This window comes from Talpa occidentalis, unplaced genomic scaffold (assembly GCF_014898055.3).
Source record: "Talpa occidentalis isolate TD23 unplaced genomic scaffold, MPIMG_talOcc4v2.1 talOcc4.13, whole genome shotgun sequence".
NCBI classification, from domain to species: Eukaryota; Metazoa; Chordata; class Mammalia; order Eulipotyphla; family Talpidae; genus Talpa; species Talpa occidentalis.
The window spans coordinates 39,005,729-39,027,230 of record NW_023601322.1 but is presented as its reverse complement, the minus strand read 5'-3'; the positions used below and the strand labels follow the sequence as shown (position 1 = coordinate 39,027,230).

At 43.5% G+C, this 21,502-nt stretch overlaps 2 protein-coding genes across 2 annotated transcripts in view; one reads left to right on the top strand and one right to left on the bottom strand.

Moving 5' to 3' along the window:
* The first annotated feature begins 240 nt into the window (after window positions 1–240).
* RMC1 (regulator of MON1-CCZ1) lies at window positions 241–20,823 on the top strand. Its single transcript, XM_037508733.2, has 20 exons — window positions 241–408; window positions 1,083–1,159; window positions 3,599–3,683; window positions 4,909–4,965; window positions 6,392–6,478; window positions 9,786–9,926; window positions 10,244–10,347; window positions 11,867–11,956; window positions 12,050–12,155; window positions 12,875–12,986; window positions 14,687–14,731; window positions 14,997–15,050; window positions 16,186–16,314; window positions 16,824–16,930; window positions 18,588–18,707; window positions 19,033–19,110; window positions 19,443–19,547; window positions 19,648–19,716; window positions 19,800–20,025; window positions 20,651–20,823. The coding sequence occupies exons 1-20, from the start codon at window positions 307–309 to the stop codon at window positions 20,728–20,730; spliced, it is 1,974 nt and encodes a 657-aa protein (XP_037364630.1). The 5' UTR covers window positions 241–306; the 3' UTR covers window positions 20,731–20,823.
* Window positions 20,500–21,502, bottom strand: part of NPC1 (NPC intracellular cholesterol transporter 1) — a 45,235-nt gene continuing 44,232 nt past the window's right edge. Inside the window, exon 25 of the mRNA XM_037508732.2 lies at window positions 20,500–21,322. Within this exon, the coding sequence (XP_037364629.1) occupies window positions 21,240–21,322 (83 nt within the window). The 3' untranslated portion in view covers window positions 20,500–21,239. The remainder of the gene's footprint in view (window positions 21,323–21,502) is intronic.

Sequence of the window (21,502 nt, the reverse complement as noted above, 5' to 3'; positions counted from 1 at the left end):
GCCGGCGAGCCGCTCTGGGACCCAGTCCTCCGGGAAGGGGGCGGAGCCTCCGACTGGGCGCGGGCGCGGCCGAAGTCTGTGGGCCCCACCGAGACGGCCGTCGCCCGTTTAAGCCCGGAGGGCCGCGGGTCACGTGCCCGCGGAGGTGGGGGCGTGGCACCAGGAAGCAGCCTCCGCGCCCGCTCCGGTCGCTGCAGCCGCCGCCGCCGCCCGGCTGGACTGCTCGCGCCCGCTGTCGGGCGCCGCTCGCCCCGCTCCACGCTGGCGGTCGCCCCCGGGCCCCCAGCCGCCGCCGCGGCGCCCGCCATGGGCGAGGAGGACTACTACCTGGAGCTGTGCGAGCGGCCGGTGCAGTTCGAGAAGGCGAACCCCGTCAACTGCGTCTTCTTCGATGAGGCCAACAAGCAGGTCCGGGCCGGGCCGGGTCCTCCTCCCCCGCGCTGCCGGGCGCGCCCTGCCCGGCGCCCCGGTCACCCTGCGCGTCGAGGCCGGTGCCCGGGGACCAGGCCCGGAGCTCGCCCAGCCACCCTGGCGCCGTAGCCAGCTCCGGTCCCAGGGGTGGGCGCGGGGATCCGGCGCCCGCGCGGCCGGGGCTTTCTTCTCCAAAGTGACAGCTTGGGGGGGGGCCCGGCGCCCTGCGGCGGGAGTCAGCTCTTAGCATGTCGGTCTTTCCCGGGCGCCTTTTGTCTTTGTCATTAGTTACCCTTGCAGTTCATTTAGACATGGGGTTTTTCATTATTCTCTGAATTTTTAAGGGGATGCGGGGAGCAGTGAGGGGAGGAACAGGGTGTGTTTAAGTGCATCAGCGGCGTCCATGCCAGGTTGTATTAAAACTTGGAGCATAGAGGACCCCGACCAAGTCTTGCTCGGAGGGCAGCTCTTGGAGTGGTAGAGACTTTTCCGGTCTCTGTTGTGTTCCTTAAAATTCATGTGAACACCAAGCGTCTGCAGATTGGTAGGTTCCATGTTAGGTTAGTAAAACCAAGGGTGGGGTGTATGGGAAACAGTCACCTGTAGGTTGGCGTGTGTGCCTAGAACCTTTCAAAGTTGACACCATTAACAATGCCTGTCTTCCCTCCCAGGTTTTTGCTGTGCGATCTGGTGGAGCCACTGGGGTGGTAGTTAAAGGCCCAGAGGATAGGAACCCCATCTCATTTAGGTAACTATTGACATTTTCAGAAGAACGTCAATGTGCAAACAAAATGGTGTTTTTCTTTATCTCATTCATGAAGGTGGTTTTACAGTTTTGTCTTTTGCCTCCCCTAAAAGCTATGAAATGTGTGTGTGTGTGTGTGTGTGTGTGTGTGTGCGCGTGTGAGCGCAGGAGAGGGAAGCAGACACCTGCTGTGCGGTCTTGGTGGCACTTTTTGTCAGTCAAATAATGTGGGGAAATTCCTTCCTTGTTCATTTAGGACCTAAATATTCCAAAGTAGGGCACCTACTTCCTGGTACTTGAAATTAGCAAGTCATTGCATCGAGGTGCACATTTCTAGTTTCTTGACCTAGGAGGACTTTCACTTCCTCATTTGACCCAGGTTTTTTTCACAGTGAGTTGTAGATGGGGAGATTCACTGTTTGCCACATAATGATGTATATTAAGAAAATCGCAGCTCCGCTGTGTTTAAGATGACTGCATATCCCAGTTTATGCAAGTTGAACCAGTGTAATTATGAATAGGAGCCCCTTTCATTTTCAGAGATATCTCCATTTGGGTGATAAACTATCCATTTGGGTGATTATAGAAGAGGAAAGTACAATGTTAGTCCTCTGCTTATTGTTGACTTAATTTTTGCAGTTGGCTATGTCAGTAAGAAACAGTTTTTGAGGTAGAAAATGAATCACCTTTTCCTTTTATTTGAGAAACACTGGTGTTTGAGAAACACTGGTTTTAGTCCCTGTGCTAGGCATCAGGCATGTGAAGGCTTTGAATGAACTAAGTGCCCCTTGGAGAGCTCAGTAATTGAGTGAGGGAGACAAGTGAGTGGACACATACTACTGAGTGCGATAGGTACTGTTAACAGTGCTCTGTTCAGAGTGTGGACACACAGAAACGTTGCAACCTTTATCTTGGGATGTGTTGGGGAAGACCACTGCCCTGTAGGGGGAAGGCCAGGGAGGAGGCAGTCTTTGAGCAAGGCTTGCAAGCCTGAATGAGGTGCTTCTAGGAGAAGGCCACCTTTCAACTGGAGGGAATCCCAGTGCAGAGGGGAGCAAGTATGGTGTATGGGGACTCCGGGTCTGTGTAGCTAAAGGTTAGATGTCCATGTAGGGAAGGGAGAGGTGGTGGTTTGGCCACCGGTAGGGGCCAGCCTGAATTTTTCATGTTCTGTCTTGTATTTAGGGCTTTATTTTGTTACCGAAGATGTGTAAGGTGGGGCATGGCACGCTCATATCAGAGTTTGGAAACAGCACGTTGTTTACAGCTTTGAGGCTGGGTTAGTTGGGAGCATATCAAGTCAGGGATGCCACTTGAGAGCATCGTAGTAGTACGAGCCAGGTGTAGTGAAGACCGCATGGGAGGCAGTGTAGACTGACATCACATAGGCACTCTAGGGGTGCTTAGAAAAGTCTTGGGTAAGACTTGGTGGTTAGTTGGGTATGGAAAGTGAGAGTGAGATGGTAATGATCTAGATCTAAGATTTGAGGGGAAGATACTGAGGTTACCCCGTTTTAGTAAAAACATGCTAAGTTTTATGTGATGTATAATAATTATTAGCTGCATATATTTAACTTACACAATTGATGAATTTTGACATGAGTACATCCATGAAACTACCACCACAGTCCAGATAATGAACTTCCCCAGACTCCCAAAAGTGTCCTTGAGCTGCTTTGTAAGCTGTCCCTTGACTTTCCTTTGTAGCTGAGGTGATTGTGAGACATCCAGGTGGGATGCAGCCTGCCCAGTAGGTGCCATCTGCTGGGCAGTGAATAAAAGTGAGGCCAAAGAGCAACCCCTCTCCCACTTTCTAAAACTTTGCTGTGACAGCAATGGGGAGAGCAGTCAGTAGTTGGTGTTTACTGTGTGGTGAAAATGAGTTGCAGGTGAAATGCAGGTGATCTCAATTCTTTTTTTTTTTTTTTTTTTTTTTTTTAAGATTTATTTATTTATTTATACAAGCTCTGGGTACAGTCAGAAGCGCGGGAGGGCGAGAGAATTCACCAGAGCCAGAGCGGGGAGCAGAACAGGCAGAAGGACTGAAGTACACTGCTGAGGGGAGCAGCGGGCGGCAGGAGAGGTCTGCGCGCCATGTGGGACCCTCCTCCAGTGGCCGGGGAGCAGCCGGGGATCCAACTGGCGCTGCAGAGGCTGCGGGCAGCTCCGCAACCCAGCACTCAACCGCTGCGCCACCGGGGAGGCCCTGATCTCAATTCTTGATGCAGTTTTCGTCAATGCTGTAAATTTCTCCAGTAGTTTGTTGCCAGTTGGAGTTTGTTGTTGAAAGAGTCATACTGACAACTTCAGAAACATACTTTTAATTTTAAATTCAGATTTGCTGCTTCCTGAATATTTAACTTTTTTCTTCTCACAAAATGATAGAAGCTAGACTTCAGTTATGAAGTTTAATTCTTAACATATTCTTCTTTCTTCTTAAAGAATGGAAGACAAAGGAGAAGTGAAATGCATTAAGTTTTCCTTAGAAAATAAGATATTGGCTGTTCAGAGGACCTCAAAGACTGTGGTAAGATATCTTTAAAGGTACCAAAAAACAAACAAAAAAAAAGGACATTAGAAGTGAATAAATGGTAAAACTCCAGTGTTAAAGGGACTGTTTGTTATTTTAATGTCATGGAGATACTGTGTTGCATTGTACTTGAGCTTTTGGGATTCTTGAAGAGAATTATCAGCCCCCTCCCTCAAAAAAAAAAAAAAAAAGATTACTTATGCTCTTAATATGTCATATTTGAGTTGAATTAAAAAAATTAATCTGGACACTGAGGCATCTTTTGTCCTTATACAAAAGATGTATAGATTATGTGAGGTGTGGTTTTAGCTGCTTTGTGAATTAGCCTTGCCCCAATAACTTCATTTAATTACTTCTTTCATCTTTGAATCTAATAGGGACAGATATTCAAAGCTGAGCAGCTTGTTGGCAAGTCAGCCTTTGTAAATATTCACCATTGCTCTTTGTAAAGTAGAGAAAAAGTTGTGGGGAAAGAGGCAGAATCATGTTTCTTTCCATCAATATTAATTGCTAAAAATTTTGGAAAGCCTCTTGTAAAATGTAGAAGCCCATTTCTCTGAAATCACCCATTTGAATTGCATTGAAAAAAATCAGTTTCTAAATCCTAGGTAAATGTTTGGGCCTCCCCGGTGGTGCAGCGGTTGAGCGCTGGGTTGCGAAGCTGCCCGCGGCCTCTGCGGCGCCGGTTCGATCCCTGGCTGCTCCCCGGCCACCGGAGGAGGGTCCCACATGGCGCGCAGACCTCTCCTGCCGCCCGCTGCTCCCCTCAGCAGTGTACTTCGGTCCTTCTGCCTGCTCTGCTCCCCGCTCTGGCTCTGGTGAATTCTCTCACCCTCCCGCGCTTCTGACTGTACCCAGTGCATGTATAAACAAAACAAACAAACAAACCAGCAAACAAATAAATAAAGCATGCCTCTATAAAAAAAAAAAAAATTGCATTAAAAAAAAAAAGAGTATCTTAAAAAAAAAAAAAAAAAATGTTTGGATTAACCCTAAAAAATACATTGAATTGAATACCTGCTGCTCTGAAGGAGGTGGATTGTTTCTTAATTTTTCTTGTCTTTGAGTTTTTGTCAGTTTTTTCTAATCACTTTTTTAAAATTTTTAAAAATTTTTTTACATCGTTCTAATCACTTTTAAAATTCATTTTTCTCTCTTGTTGCATGCCAGAATAGGTTGGCAGTATGTTGTCCAAACCAGACTTCTCTTTTTTTTCTTTCAGGATTTTTCTAATTTTATCCCAGAGAGCTCTCAGCTGGAGTACACTCAGGAGTGCAAGGTAAGGGCTCTGACCCCTTCCAGCTGTGGGCTTATAACCACGAGGGCCCCTGGGGAACCGGAGTAGTGATTGCGGGCACAGGCTGGGGGCCGACGGTGTTGTGTGTTGGCGCAGTGTCTTTGGACAGTTTGAAAAGTTAAACCTGTTCCTGTATCTGCAGAAAGGAGCTGGGGGCATGAATGACAGTGACGGCTGTGCTATCTGTGGCTGTTGTCCTGTTGCCTGGGTGCCTCTCCTTGGGCTGGTGGTGCCTCTGAGTTAGGCCCCGGGCGCCTTTCAGAGCCTGCTGGTGGAGGTTTTGGGAGAAGAGTTTCTTCTCTGCTGATGATGTTTTCCTTTCTGCATGCATTGTCCTTGTCGTGTCCTTTCTCGCTGTTTCTTTCCCTGGGCATAGATTCTAATCCACATTAATTAGATTTGCTGGGCGTAATAAACTGGGCTAGCTGGAGCTCAGCTAACTTTAGCACTGTGAGCACCCCAGAAACTAGCAGAAGCTGCTAGTGGATGGAATAGGCTTTTTGCATCTTTGTGACTGATTTCAGTAAATGGAGTTGAGGGTGGGCTCCTTAGAAGGATACTCCACATTAGCTAAACCCCTGCCAGCCAGTAAACTTGCTGTTTACCAAGTGAGTTAGGGTGTGGGCTCAATGCCCCCACCCCTCTTTGGGCAACACAATGAGAATGTTTAGGTCTTTCTGCTTTTATAACTGCAGTTTTTATAGTGTGGTTGACAAGGAGAAGGTCATCTGTGCTGTGATTCCTAATGGTAGATATTGCTGTCTCTCAGGGCTGTATTTCCCTCGTCTGCTACCTGGAAGGAATTAAGACTTAATTGCTTCAATGAGGTGTTGCAGGTGAAAATCCATGAAAGCTATATTTGAAAGAAGAGTTGATTTATTGATAAATCTGGGCAACTTTACTAAAGAGTATTACAAACAGCAGACTATATTAAGCTTTTCAAGGGAATTATATGTACGTTTTTCTTGTTCATTAAGTCTGTGTAATTGTAGGGGCAGGAAGGTACCGTGCAGGTTTTCTGTGATCTGAGCAGATGAGTAAAGGAGAGTCCTGGAGCCTTTGGTGGCTTTTCAGACATTTATCGAGCTTTTTACAAAGCAGGGGGCAGGGGAGCCAGGAGGCTGGCAGCCCTCCCAGCCCCCAGCAAGTCTTTACTCTTTCTGGGCTCTCTGGCTTTCTTGCTCTGCTCTCTAATTCTAATACTATTTCTCTGCTGGTGTCCCCATGACACTGCCCTTATAAGCCTCGTCTCTGCCCAGGTATGCCCACCTATGCATGCCCACACCCTACTCCAGGTGCCCACTATCAGGCATGCATGTAGGACTGCAGGGATCTATCATTAATGCTAATGGCAGGAGGGCGGAAAAGCCTGATAATTTTTCACTTACCCTACAGTAATTCTTTTCAGACCAAGAATGCCAACATACTGGGATTCTGCTGGACCAGTTCGACGGAGATTGTCTTCATAACCGATCAAGGAATCGAATTTTATCAGGTACTGCATTTACCATTTGTATTGGCTGGACACAATCTGTGGTAGCAGTTTGGCAGCCTTTTGAATTTAGCACTTCACATATATTTTGAGAGTTTGGTGCTTCAGTCTCTGGTTTTTATTCTTTTTTTCCTAATTACAAGTAATACATGTTTTTAATGAAAACAGTCAAGATATACAGAAGGGAAAAGCCCCTCCCACCCCTAGACATAACTATTATGAGCAGTTGGTATACATCCCTCCATTTTTTTTTCTACACACATACAAACTTTTATTGATTTTTATAAAAATGGAAATACTGTATTTGTGTGTATATATATACTTTTGTGAATTTTTTTTTTGCACAGCAGTATACTTTAGACATGTTTCCATATTCTAATTGAATGGTATTCTCCTCTGTGGGTATACTAGCTTATTTAACCAACCCCTTATTGAACATTTGGCTTGCTTTTATTTTTTGGTGATTATAAATAATTCTTCATTAAACATGCTTATAAACATTACATCATATTCTTGGGTGAGGCAATTCTTGGAAAGGAAATTAGCAGACTAGGTATGAACACCTAAAAAGCGGAAAAGATATCAGGCCTCCCTGGTGGCGCAAAGGGTTAAGACACAACCTATGAAGCCTGTGAGTTCAATCCCTGGCCAGGGAACTACCCACAACTACCCTCCTGACTCGCTTGCTGCTCCCCTCAGCAGTGTATTTCAGTCAATCTGCCTGTCCTGCTCCCCACTCTGTCTCTGGTGAATCCTCTCACCTTCCACACCTCTGGCCTGTGCCCCAGTTCTTGTATGCATAAAGATATCTTTAAAAAAAAGCTGAATAGATATCTCTAAATTTATTCCAGAAGCTTGCATTTTCACTAGCAATGTTGGAATCTCTATTTTTCACACCTTTGCCAGACCAGGATATTATCAGTCTGTAGACATTTGCCAGTGAAAGAGTAAAAGACATTTTAATTTGCATTTTTCATAATTAGGGAGGTAAGCATCTTTTCATTTGTGTATTGGCCATTTGTATTTCCTCTTTAATGAAAACACCTTCATCTTAAAAAAAATATTTGTGGTAAAAGCATATAACATAAAATTCACCCTCTTAATTATTTTTAAGTGTAAAATTTAGTTGTGTAATTGTATTCACCTTGTGAAACAGATCTCCAAAGTTTTTCATCTTATAGAACTGAAATTCTATACTCAATAAACATCCCTCCTTTTCCCTGTCCCCCACCCCTGGTAGCCACCTTTCCACTTAATATTTTTATGAATTTCATAATATTTTTTATGAAGTACTCTGAGTACTTCATATAAATGAAATCATATAGTATTTGCTACTTTGTGTCTGGCTTATTTTACTTAGCATAATGTCCTCAAGGTTCATCCATGTTGTAGCATGTATCAGAATATCCTTTTTTAAGACTGAATAATTCTCCATTGTCTGTATTCACCACATTTTGTTTATCCATTCATGGGCTGATGGACACTTAGATTGCTTCTACCTTTTGGCTGTATTGACTAATGCCGCTATACATATGGCGTGCAAGTATCTCTTCAAGACCCTACTTTAAATTTTTTTTGGGAATAGACCCACAAATGGGATCGCTAGATCACATAGTAGTTCTATTTTTAATATTTGGGGAACTTCCATGCTGTTTCCCATAGAGTTACCATTTTATATTCCCACCAACAGTGCAAAAAGGTTTAAATTTCTCCACCTTCTCACTAACACTTATTTTCTGTTTCTTCAATAATAATACTCTAGGGGTAGGAAATACCTCATTGTGGTTGTGATTCTCGATGATTTGTGATGATGAGCATCTTTTCATAGATGTGGGCCACTTGTGTTTCCTAAAGGAATGCTTATTTAAATCCTTTGTTCACTCTTTAATTGGGTCTTTTTGTGGTTGAATTGTAAAAGTTCTGTATGTAGTCTGGATATTACTCCTTTATCAGACATATGATTTGCAAATCCTTTCTCCCATTCCATAGGTTGCCTTTTCACTGTTGATATTGTCTTTTGATGTACCTGCCTCAACTGATCTTTTAATATATTCCCAACTTCCTGGCCTATTAGAATGCTTCAAGTGGAGCTAATGTAGCGGTTGTGCAGTTCTTTGCAGTTTTTATTTTGTTGACAAATAAATGCAGTATAATTTAGAATGTATGGATACAGAAAATATATTTGTGTAAGCAAAATATGAGGTATTATGCCAAGGTGCTTGTTGTAGGGCTATTGTTAAAATCTTCGGTAATGGCTAGCAGAAAGAAAACACTTCAAACAAATCTCACACACAGAAATAGTTTGTACATGTGGTAGCTTGGAAAGGATTACCTGCTTTACAGAGAGTTCCTGATGGCAACCATTTTAAAAGATCTCTTTGTGCTCTCTGCAGTTGGAAGGTATGCATTCAGGTCATCTAGGTAAGTTTTGAAATCTTCAAGAAATAGAAAGAACACTTTTGCACATCCTCATTATATCCAAGTTGTCAAGAAACCTACGTCTCTTGACCCTGACTTCCACTCATAGTGTTCTCTGAGCATGAATATCTGGGGCTCTAGCCAGTGTTCTTGATGTATTGGAGTATTTTGTGTATATTTCAAGCGCCTTGATTATAAAGCACTAGGTGTGCTCGAAGTCCCACGAACACATGTTAGGAAGAGGAGGCCCCTCCTTGACTCAGTGGAAATGGCAGCAGGGTGGAGACTGGGAGAAAGTAGATACTGTAGGCTGGGTGCTGGCAGAGTGGCTGCACAGGATTAGGGTTGGGGTATTTCTCACCTTGTGTGAGATGAGTGGGAATGCTGCTGCTGCTTGCTCTTTGCTGGATAGTGCCCTGGGTCTTGGAGCTCAGACCTGGACCTTGCAGTCCAACAACTTTTCTCAGTCTGAGAACTGGATCAGTCAATACTGTAATAAAATCAATATAATTTTCAAGTTAACTTTTTTTTTTTTAAAGATTTATTTATTTTTATACAAGAGCTGGGGTACAGGCCAGAGGTACGGGAGAGTGAGAGGATTCACCAGAGACAGAGCAGGGAGCAGAACAGGCAGATGACAGAAATACACTGCTGAGGGGAGCAGTGGGTGAGACAGGAGAGGTCTGTTGCGTCATGTGGGACCCTCGCCGGCCGGACAGGATCAAATCCGCACTGCCGAGGCTTCGGACAGCTTCACAGACGGTGTTCAACCCCCTGTGCCACTGGGGAGGCCCTATTTTTTTTTTTCTGCCTTTTGTATACTCAGTTTACTCTGTCTTCTGACAGTTTGCTATTCCTTAATGAAGATTCTGTTTCTGGAACTTTGCTTTAGGTATTACCAGAGAAACGTAATTTGAAACTCCTGAAGAGCCAAAACATCAATGTGAACTGGTACATGTACTGTCCTGAGAGCGCCGTGATCCTGCTGTCCACTACAGTCCTGGGAAATGTGCTGCAGCCCTTTTATTTTCGGGTAAGAATAAGCCTCTCTTAAAAAAAAGTTTCTCACTTTCTATCCTACTTCTCCAACTTTCTACTATGTCAACTATCTCCAAGTGGGTAGTGCCTCTAGCAAGCCCCTTGCCGCCTCTGACCACTAGAGGGCACTATCCCACCACCTGAGGCCATGCGTTCTCTGGGGACAAGATCCCTGTGTGTAAAGGACAGCAGGGGATTTGGAGAGGCTGGAAAAACAAAGTGTGTGTATTTCTTCAGTGGTTTTACATGGGGATATTGAATCATCAAAGGCTTTAATAAACTTTTCCTAAAACAATGTTTCCCTCCAAACAGGCTGGCACTATGTCGAAGCTGCCCAAGTTTGAGATTGAGTTACCAGCTGCGCCTAAATCAAATAAACTGAACCTTTCCGAGAGAGACATGGCGATGGCGACCATGTACGTCTTTTGAGAGAATTCTTCTTGCATTGTTTTTAGTGACACTAGTAATGGCACGTTAGTGAGTGCTCCAGAGAGGCCTCTTAGGTGTCCTTGGCGCACGCAAGGTGTCCCCTTGCCATCAGTGCCTAGATCTTTTTTTTTTTAAGATTTATTTATTTATTTTTTATTTATACAATAGCTGGGGTACAGGCCAGAGGCACGGGAGGGTGAGAGGATTCACCAGAGACAAAGCCGGGAGCAGAACAGGCAGCCTGACGAAATACACTGCTGAGGGGAGCAGCAGGCGAGACAGGAGAGGTCTGCTCACCATGTGGGTATCTCCCTGCTGGCTGGGACTCAAACCCACGTTGCAGAGGCTGCGGACAGCTTCACAGCACTGTGCTCAACCCACTGCACCACCAGAGAGGCCCAGTGCCTAGATCTTATGTATGGAGAAACGGTGGTCTTCCTGATATTCTTTTTGGATTTTGCTAACTTTGTGATACTAGTGATGTTGTTTAACCATTCAAGTCTTATAAGAAGAGAACACTGAACCAACTTAATTTTTAGGTATCTTCGTTTTAGAATTATTTTTTCCACTCTGTGAGTTGAAGCTTATCAAGGAATATTTTTGCCTAGAATAGATCATAATTCTTCTTCTAAACAAGAAAATTGTTTTTTTATTTAACAGACATGGGACTGAGTTCCTTACATAGAAAGGTTTGTTTGGAAATGCAGATATGCCAGTTTTTAAACTTTACTATGAAAAGTTCAAATGTGAAAATAGAAACTAATACAAAGAATCTATATACCTGTAAATCCTGTTCAGCAAATATCAACATTTTGGTCCTAAGTTACTTTTGATTCTTTTTTGGCTAAAGCCAGTAGTTTCCAGACTTTGAAATTTTTTAACGGTTGGAATGTGTTTTTTAAAGGAAATCATCTATGGCATCCTGATTTAGAAAACAGATACAGGGAGGGCAGTCCTGGCTGCTGGGGAGCAGGGGACTGCCCCTTCCCTTTGGTCTCCTTCTCTTCCCTGGGGCAGGCCCAGAATGGTGGTGACCGCCGGCCTGCAAACGAGCCTGCAAAACTGCTCACAGAGCCACTTACGAGATGCAGCTTAAAAATGAAGTGATTCCACTTTCCTGTGATTAGGAAATATGTTTATGACATAAAGCTTGGAAAATAGATAAGGTTAGGGAAAAAGAAAATGGACATAGCTCATTCCTCCAGGATAGTTATTCACAACACGTATTTCTTGCAAGTATTTTTAGACATTATGCATAATGTCTTTTTATTTTAAAATGTCATGATCAGGCTACATTTAGTTTGTATCTTCTTCTCCATTTAATTATGTAGTAGGCTTTTTGAAACACTGACTGTATTTTCTTTGTAAATATTTTTGTTGTCTGCAGAATATTCCCTTGAGTAAATAAGTCATAGTTTACTTAACTATGGCTGACTAATTCGGCATTGAGAATGGAGGGATTTCCAGCGGCCATATGTGACTTACGTGTCTGTGTTCTCTAATTAGATACGGACAACTCTATGTTCTCTTCTTGAGGCACCATTCCCGGACCTCCAATAGTACAGGAGCGGAGGTAGTCCTCTATCATCTACCACGGTATATTTAATGCTTTCTTCCCACTTAATGCCATTTGAAAATGTGAACTAAACCTTGTCGATCTGTTTTTTTGACCTATCTGTTGTTCTACAGAGAAGGTACCTGTAAAAAGATGCACATATTAAAGTTAAATCGAACAGGAAAGTTTGCTGTAAATGTGGTGGATAACCTCGTAGTCGTTCACCATCAGGACACGGAGGTATGAGCTGTGTGTGGGTGTCTGGGCTGTGTTATACCAGTGAGCTCTGGTTAATAGAGTTGTAAAATTTGGCAAAATGTTCTAAACAGTGATAGAAAGTGCTTTTTATGCTAAAAGTTTTGGAAATGGGTTTGATATTTTAGGTGATTTAGGAAAAACAGTGATTTTGTATCAGTTAAATAAAGATAATTAAAACTTATTTATAAAATAACGCAAGTAGATTTGATTTTGGGATAGTTATTTGAATCGTCTAAGCTGGGAATTCACTGCAGACTCGCTCTGTTACAGGATCACATGAGCTCTGTACTTTCTTTGTGAGTGTAGAGGCTAGATAGAAAGGACTAGAATGGTTCCTACTTTTCCTGTGCTGTAAGCTGGGTGGCAGGTGGTAGATAAGCCACTTCTTTTCCAAGGTTCCAGGACTGTGGTGACACCCATATCTCTAAGGAAGTTGTTGCATGGCAAAATGAAAAAGACCCATTCAGATCACTTTGAGCCCTTCAAAGGATGCATGTCATAAATGCCAGGAATATTTGTGAGAGTGGATGAAAATGTTAAAGAGAGTCCTCATGCTCTAGCAAATTCCTTCTCAAACAAGCACTCGCCTGTAGGGACGGGAAGCAAACACAGACTAAGCTGATTTGAATTAGCATGATGCGGGGTAATGCAGGTTGGGTGTGGTCTCTGTGGCATCACAGTCTTTTCTTTCTCCACTTCAGACTTCGGTGATATTTGACATCAAGTTAAGGGGGGAGTTCGATGGCACTGTTACCTTCCATCATCCAGTGCTTCCGGCTCGATCGATTCAGCCCTATCAGATCCCCATGGCAGGTAAAAGGGAATCATTGTGTGGTCGGGAGTGAAGTTCAAGGTGGAATGTGTATACAGAGGTTCCCAGATGGGTTTGCTTGTGTGAGGGTGATTCTCTCTTTTTTTTATTGCAACTCCTGCAAGTTAAAATTTTGTTACTGTGAAAAACTTTATCTATAAATGAATCTTCTTTGGAAAAAACAGAATATTTTTTCTCTTCCCTGAGCTTTCAAATGGAAAGTTCTGATAATCTATTGAAGCAGAAAGATTTTGTAACATCAAATGAGTCCTTGACATTTTCTGTTTGTACTTTGTAACAGCCGAGATTAAATTTGGTTGCTTCTGGCTGTTAATTTAACCTGGGATCAATTTTCTTGATCTTTCTCATATTCTGTGTCCCACTTATGATAAAAACTGTGTTCTCTCCTGACTGATGGTGATAGGCTGTGGTTTGTAGGTTATTCTAGATCAGTCCTTCTACCTGAAGACATGGGCCTAGGAAATCAGAGGAGGTCAGGATTTCAGGGAAGGGGAAAGAAACCATTTAGTTCCTTTGTCTTTTCCCAGTGTAATTGATTTCAAACTAGAATAATAATCAGCTCTTTGAAAGGAGACTGTCGTAAAGAGTAAGCTACATGGCATTTCAGTGCGTAAATCATAGAAACTGCTGGAGCTCCAGTAGCAATGTCTTCTTGGGAATGCCAGTCAGCAATGGTGAGTCAGGATGCCCTTGATTCAGAAGATTCAGGTCTTCCCTGATAGTTCAGCAAGAGCACCATACTGCCCTCCCAGCCTGCCTTGCTGGATTAGCCCGACGCTTGTAACAGAACTCTTCTGGCATAGTTGGAGAGGACGAAACTAGTTCTCACAAATGTTTGATTAGCCCTTTTGACCTTCTCTGTCCTTTCAGGCTTCCTCCCCTTCCCTGGGATAATAAAGTTACTATTAAAGAACAGTATGCCAAATGATTAGTGTATATCTGCTGCTCATTTGGCATGAAGGTGACTGCTGGTGAATTGGGGGGAGAAACAACATTAAACATTTACAGCCTTTAGCTCTGTTCCATTTGTTTAGCGCCAGTTAGAAGGCATTAGGTAAAATTGGCTGGTTACGATAAAGCAAATTCCAGGCATGGTCAGAAGGTAGCCCTGATAAAGAGTAACCCTGGTAAGATTAGTTGACAAGGGTCCCTTAAATCTGTGGTCATCTAGAATATGAGTGGAAAAGCATCTGTTGCAGTTCTTGACTTTTTGTTTTGTTTTTTCCTGCTGGAATATAAGCCTCTCCCAGGCTCATTGCATCTTTATATCTTCCTTCACCCTGTGCTGTCCTGGTGTAGTCTTTCGAGAAGGGTCTATTGGGCTGTTTTGAAAGATGAGACCAGCAGCTTGGGGAAGAGCCAGCTGCCCTCATTTCCCCTTCTGTTTTTGGTTGGGTTGGCCTGTGGTTCTCACCGACTTCATGTGAGGGCCACCTGTGTGCTTTAAAAACTAAAGCCTCCTGGCTCTCACTTGAGAGCAAGACATTTTCTAGGATTGTCCTCGACTTCCTCATTCCTACATGTGCTATCAGTGGGAAGTGGCCACTGACTTCTTCCTTATTGAACTAATTGCATAAATACTGACTGAAGACTTTAGAAAGTACATTTCCCATCTTACGTACTAGTGTGTGTAGCATTTTCTGATTTGGTCTCTGCACACTTGTGTTTCCTTCTCTTGTAGGTCCTGCTCCTGTGACCAGCCAGTCCCCGGTTCCATGTAAGCTCTGTATCCTTTGCAGAGGCACTGGCGCTGCACACAGCAGGGAAGCTGTTCCCCATCTTTCACGCTGGTGTCTGAGTGCTGCTGATCCCCACCCTTGCCAGCCCTGAATAACTTGGAGACTCCCGCCAGTCAGGAGGCGTCCTTATTACGGAGGGAGTGGGCATTGGAGTAGCCTCAGAAATTGGGGGCAGGGGGACGTGCTAATTAAATGGGGTTTGCCTTTTGTCTTCATGTCTTCTTGGTTTAGAATTTCCTATAACGTATGTAGATTCTTCGTCCTGGATCGTCTTTCAGCCTGACATCATTATCAGTGCAAGCCAAGGTGGGTCAGAGGCACGATTGTCATGTGCAAAAGTGGTGCTTGTTGACTTTGGGTATCAGGGCGAGCTGGTCACAGTGTCCGGGGGAATCTGAGAAATGAGTGCTCAGACTTGGGAATGGGAGTAGTTTTTCATTTTATACTCTGCGCCATGTTTGTACTTTATCAGGAGCATGTATTATTTTTATAATTAAAACTAGGAATAGCTATTTCCCTGCTTGAAGCCCCTTCATGTCTCCATTCTGAAAGCCAGACTCCGCAGCTCGGTATCCAGGCTCCCCCTCCCCGCTCTGTACCGACCCCATCATGCCTACGCATACCTGTGGCCTTCGCCATTTCTCACTGTGGTGGTGAAGCCTTCCTCAAATTGTTGTCTCTTCCTGGCGAATCTCTTAGCACCTTGTATCTTTCTCATTAGAGAACTTCTGTGTATTTTACCATCTTAACCCCTGGGATTCTCAAGGAGAGAATTAGCCCCAGTGTCCTAGGTGTCACGGCATATAATGAATTCACTTCTTCCGTCTCCCCGTCCATCTAGAATGATGCTAGCTCTGTACCAGCTGTGGGAGAATTGAGACAGTGATCACTCAGATCAGGTGGTTTAGTTCTCGTGTGGAATCCCAATTGAGAGAGGCTCTACCTGCCTACCTGGCAGAGTGGTGGTCAGGAAATTCATGGATTGATCTGAACCAATTATGAAATTCCCTTGGAGTTGCCTTTTGGACCTATGAGCCAACACAGAATAAACCAAAGTACAGGGCTGAAGTTAATGCCACATGTTAACAGCTTTTCTACTTTCAAGGTTAAAAGAATACCTGGTGTAGGGAAGGAACTGCTTTGAGTTGGTTAAAGATTTGTTGCATGCCCACCTTCACCCCATATTCAGGGAGCTACACCACCGATGTACCTGTGAACACAGAGGGGTATTGTGTTGTAAGCATCCACCAAGTATATAAAGTTTGGCTGGCAGTCCGTCTGTTGTCAGGCATGTCCCAACTTCCCTGACTCTGCTGTGCTTAGCACGAAAGACCACCAACTGCTTTGCACTATTTTCCTCCCACCAGTTTAGGGAAACCATCTTTAGGGTCTTTGTTCTGATTTGCACCATCATATTGAATTTTCTACCTCCTAAATCCAGGTTACCTCTGGAACCTCCAAGTGAAACTTCAGCCCATAGTAAATCTCTTGCCAGATAAAGGAAGACTCATGGACTTTCTCCTTCAGAGAAAGGAGTGCAAGATGGTCATCCTGTCTGTCTGTTCGCAGAGTAAGTATGACTCCTTCCCCACTGGTCTGATTCCAGTCTCAGGCCTGTGCTACCCACAACTTTCACTGGGAGATGGGACACATATTGATGCCTTTTCTGTAGCCTGTAGCCACATTCTTCACCTAAAGAATGGATTATTTAACCTACTGGAGAGGCTGATTTGCAGAGACTTTGGTAGAAAAGACTAAATAGGATGGTTCCAGATGAAAGCAGCCTGAACACGAGTGCACATGTAGTGAGCTTACACTCCTGCCTTTACAATAAGCATCATTCAGCACCCAGTGCAGTCAATATATACATATCTACCTTAAGGATCTTCTGCTAATATCCCCCATGGCTACATTTTTTCTAGTAACCAGAAAGGGCTGGCAGGTAATTCCTAGGTTCAGGTCTCTATATTTCTCTGAATATCCTTTAAAAGTATGTTTGCACTGGTAACCCGGAGATTAATTATTTTGGCCACAGCAACACATTTGTCATTGACCTGTGTGAACATTGATTCTTTTCAGTGTTGAGCGAGTCAGACAGAGCTACATTGCCTGTAATAGCTACCGTTTTCGACAAACTCAATCACGAGTATAAAAGGTACCTGGACGCTGAGCAGAGTTATACAATGGTAAGCTGATGTGCTCTATGTTTTCTAAGTAATTAGAATGCAAGATTCTGATTGACAAACATCAGTAAGGTTTGCTATGGGCCATAGTGAGGTAACAGAACATTCCATAGCCCTGCTTCCCATTAGCTTTAAGCCTCATGTCACTTGATGCCTTCATCCTTGGGGAATTTGTAATCTGTTCTTACACATAGATCCTTGTCTGCTGTTGGATGGCTAAATCAGTCTCACCTTTGCATTATTTCATACATCTTTCTGCCAAGCCAGAACCTAGATTCAGTAATTAGAAATGTAACCATTTTGCCACATTAGCTCCCTTTCCTTTGAGGATACAGTAACTATAAAAAAAAGACTGATCCTGACATATAGTAAATATCCTATTAGAATAGTGAGGATTAAATGTTAGCACTGTGCTTCTCATATAGGAGGCTCATGTATTTGTCATGATGGGCTGGAAAAAGTTAACATGATTAGTGACCAGGTTCTGCAATACTTTTAGTACCTCTTCTGAAGCTAGAAGGAAGTAAAGTTTAGGACGAGTATAATAAATTACTTCAGGGCCTCCCCGGTGGCGCAGCGGTTGAGCGCTGGGTTGCGAAGCTGCCCGTGGCCTCTGCGGCGCAGGTTCGATCCCCGGCTGCTCCCCGGCCACCAGAGGAGGGTCCCACATGGTGCGCAGACCTCTCCTGCCGCCCGCTGCTCCCCTCAGCAGTGTACTTCAGTCCTTCTGCCTGCTCTGTTCCCCGCTCTGGCTCTGGTGAATTCTCTCACCCTCCCGCGCTTCTGACTGTACCCAGTGCATGTATAAACAAAAACAAACAAACAAATAAATAAATAAAAACATGCCTCTATTTAAAAAAAAAAAAAAAATTCACTTTAGGGATCTGATTAATCTTAAAGTGGTTTTAAACAATAAAACCCCAGAATCACTTGCTTTTAGCTGCTCAAGGGTGAGGACTGAAGGCTGGGTGACCTGGGAATACATGTCTATCTCTCCCGCTGTCACACACGGAGTGCTGAGCTCTTCTAGATCCTTCTTTAGGCTTCCTGCTAGAGTACAGTAGGAATCAGTAGGTCTGATCCCAGTGGCAGTTGCTACTCTGCGCTTTATAAACCCTTGCTGTTAAGAGCAGCCCACCACAGTGGGGCACCCGGAGCTGCTTAGAAATGCAGGTTCCGCTCCTATAGAATCTGTGTTGGTCTAAACTGCTTTACAAAGTTAGGGGAAGGAGGCAAGATGTTCTCACAGAGCCTTCCTGTTCAGTCGTATTTGGGGAGTCTTGCTGACCATTTAAAAATCCAGATATCTGCTTATTATAGGATTAGGGCTTCACAGAACCAAGAAGCAGGAAACCACTTCATTTTTTAAAAGTCTGATTAACTCCCTAATTTTCTTAAGAGGTTAAAAAATTGCCTCAAGAGAAACCTTTGCCTTACACTTTTTTGTTTCATCCATGGACAATGGTGTATTTTCAAAATGAACAAATCTGACTTCCTAAATCATTTACCCAGCCAACAAAGGAAGTTTTTTCCAAATAATGTCATCCATCCTCTGCTCCTGTCTTAGGTTCACATCTTGAAATTCAGTCTTTTTGGATTAACTGCAGATTCACCATTACCTAGGTGAGGACTAAGATGACAATTGTTATTTATTGTCTAGGCAGTAGAAGCAGGGCAAAGCCGGAGCAGCCCCTTCCTCAAAAGGCCACTGAGGACCCAAGCCGTGGTAGACCAGTCGGACATGTACACCCATGTCCTGTCGGTGTTTGCGGAAAAGAAGGTGGGTGACCGATAACTTGGCCTCTTCTCAACCACAGTGTCTCAGAACAAGTATCTTATGTGAAGGGAAGGGAGGAATAGTAACTCATTGTGTGATTAGAATGACAAGGTATCTCGGGTGAGGACCCAGTGCTCGTGGATTGGTTCTTAATACTCAGGCCTGAACATCATCGAAGTGGGGAGGATCTTAGAGGGATTTGTGTAAGACCAGCAACAGAACACTGGGCCAGTTTAATGTGGAAATGGAGGTGTATCTGTGTAAATGGGGAACCTCCTTTTGGGAGGCTTCTTTGCAACTGTCTCTTTGATCACTTTTTTCTTTGTAGGAGATGCCTCACAAATTTGTGGTATCTGTTTTGATGGAATATATTCGCTCTCTCAACCAGTTTCAGATCACAGTACAGGTACCATCAAATCAGCATTTTTTTGTCCCAGGTTTTATGGCAGCAGGGAATTAAGATATTGACAGCACTTTTTTTTTTTTAATGGAGATGGCTTAGTTGTTGGCTAAAGGACCTGCCTACCTGACTGAGTCTAGGTGACTTTCTAATGCTGCCAACATGGTGTTCTTAGTTCATGCCAAGTGGGGTTCTTTCACCTGCATATTAAACCACCTCTCTCAACGACAAACTTTTACCCATCAGTTAGGATAGTTGCAGTTATACCTCCACCTTCCCAAACCTAGTCTGTTGTACCTGAGCCACTTGGAGACTGTCTTTGCTTTATTTATCTTCAGCATTATTTACACGAACTCGTGATCAAGACGCTGGTCCAGCACAACCTCTTCTACATGCTGCACCAGTTCCTGCAGTACCATGTCCTCAGTGACTCAAAACCTTTGGTATGCATCATCAGATTTTACTTCTCTTATGCTGAGAAACTTAAAATTTTAACCTTCCAACCTTCTCATGCTGAAGCTAGGCTGAAAATTTGTCTTTCAGGCTTGTCTGCTGTTATCCTTGGGAAGTTTTTATCCTCCTGCTCATCAGCTGTCCCTGGATATGTTGAAGGTGACCGATCTAGCTAAGGTTTAAACTGCTTAGCATTCTGCCTGTCCCTTGTATTTACTCAGACTTCTCTTTTCCTCTTCTAGCGACTTTCCACTGCAAATGATGAAATAGTAGAAGTTCTTCTTTCCAAACATCAAGTGTTAGCTGCCTTAAGGTTTATCCGGGGCATTGGTGGCCACGACAACATTTCTGCACGGAAATTTTTAGATGCAGCAAAGCAGACTGAAGATAACATGCTTTTCTATACTATATTCCGGTTTTTTGAACAGCGAAACCAGCGTTTGCGAGGGAACCCTAATTTCACACCAGGTGAGAACAGAGCCACAATGAAAAGACCTCAGGTAACTACAAACTTGAAAATACTGGCAGCCTGTGGGCAGGGGGACTCTTGGGAAATTTGTTTCTAGAAAATCTAGCTCAAGAGCCCTCCTATTTGTAGTAAGAGTGGCTGTTGTGCCAGTGGATTCTGAATTCATGACCTGGAACTTGCAGTGGAAGTCTGTTTGAGGTAGAGAGATTCAGGATCCAAATCAGGTGGTCTGGACACAGGTCACCTTGAATATCCCTTTCTGAAGTATCAGGAAATGGCAGGAAAAGTTTTAGATGGCTGGGGCTTATTACTCATGAGCCACTCTAAGGCTGGGAGAGGAATATATTTTTCTGGTTTAAGTTAGTGTACAGCACAGGATGGCCTATGTTACACCACAGGTTAGGTGGCAATTTGCTAGGGGTTGTGAAGGCATCTGGCCAGTTCTGCAATGGTAGGAGCCACGTGAACAGAGAGGACAACTCAAAAGCTTAGGAAAACAGTATTTTATGAGAGAAAAATAAGTTAAAACCCCAGTACACACATCTATGAACTACAGAGTTCATTCGCAGCTTTTCTTCTTTTCATGCCACATCAAATGGATTAAATCTGTATTTTCCTTTACAGGAGAACACTGTGAAGAACATGTTGCTTTTTTCAAACAGGTTTTTGGAGACCAAGCTCTGATGAGGCCTACAACATTCTGAAATCGCTTGTTAGTTGTCTTTTTATATATATATATATATAAAATGTGTACAAAGTTAATTTATTGCATTAATAAAGCTCTTTAAACTATAAAATGTTATAATAAACTGTATCTACAACATCCTCAAATGTTACTAAAATATGGTACAGAACTTGGGATGGCTTACTCCTAAAAAAAAGGAGAAACACAGCATTGATTGGCCTTTAAAAAGTGTCAGTGAGCAGATCACATTCATAGTCATCCTAGTGTCACCTTCCACCTACTGAAGAATCGGGTTTCACTCCTGGAGAATTGGAATCTGGTTGCCTTCAACTTCATAATACTGCTTCACAAGTTTGCGTTCCTGAGTTTAAAAGCACTATGGCCAAAGCTGCTGCTGTTCAAATAGCCCCACGTTTGGTAACATCTGGTGTTCCTTCAACTTCACCTTGACAGGGCAGCTACTTACTGTCCAGCGGGAAACTGACCGACCTGCAGACACAGTTCAAAGTCCCTGAGCCAATAAGAGGGCTAGAAATTTAGGAGGTGTTCACGTTCTGTACCTTTGTATTGCTCTCGAGTGACCAAACTTTTGGATTTATTTACTGATGGTCCTATGGGGGATAAAAAGAGATCGTTTGTACAACAGAACTTCTAAAGAAACAAAACCCTTCATTTTCTCAAACTATTTCAGTGCTTCAACTTAAGTTCAAAGCTATAGAACAAGCAAATTTGTACTATTCACCTTTCAATCACAGGTCATTAATGGAAGCTGAAGTGGCCAGAGAAGTAAA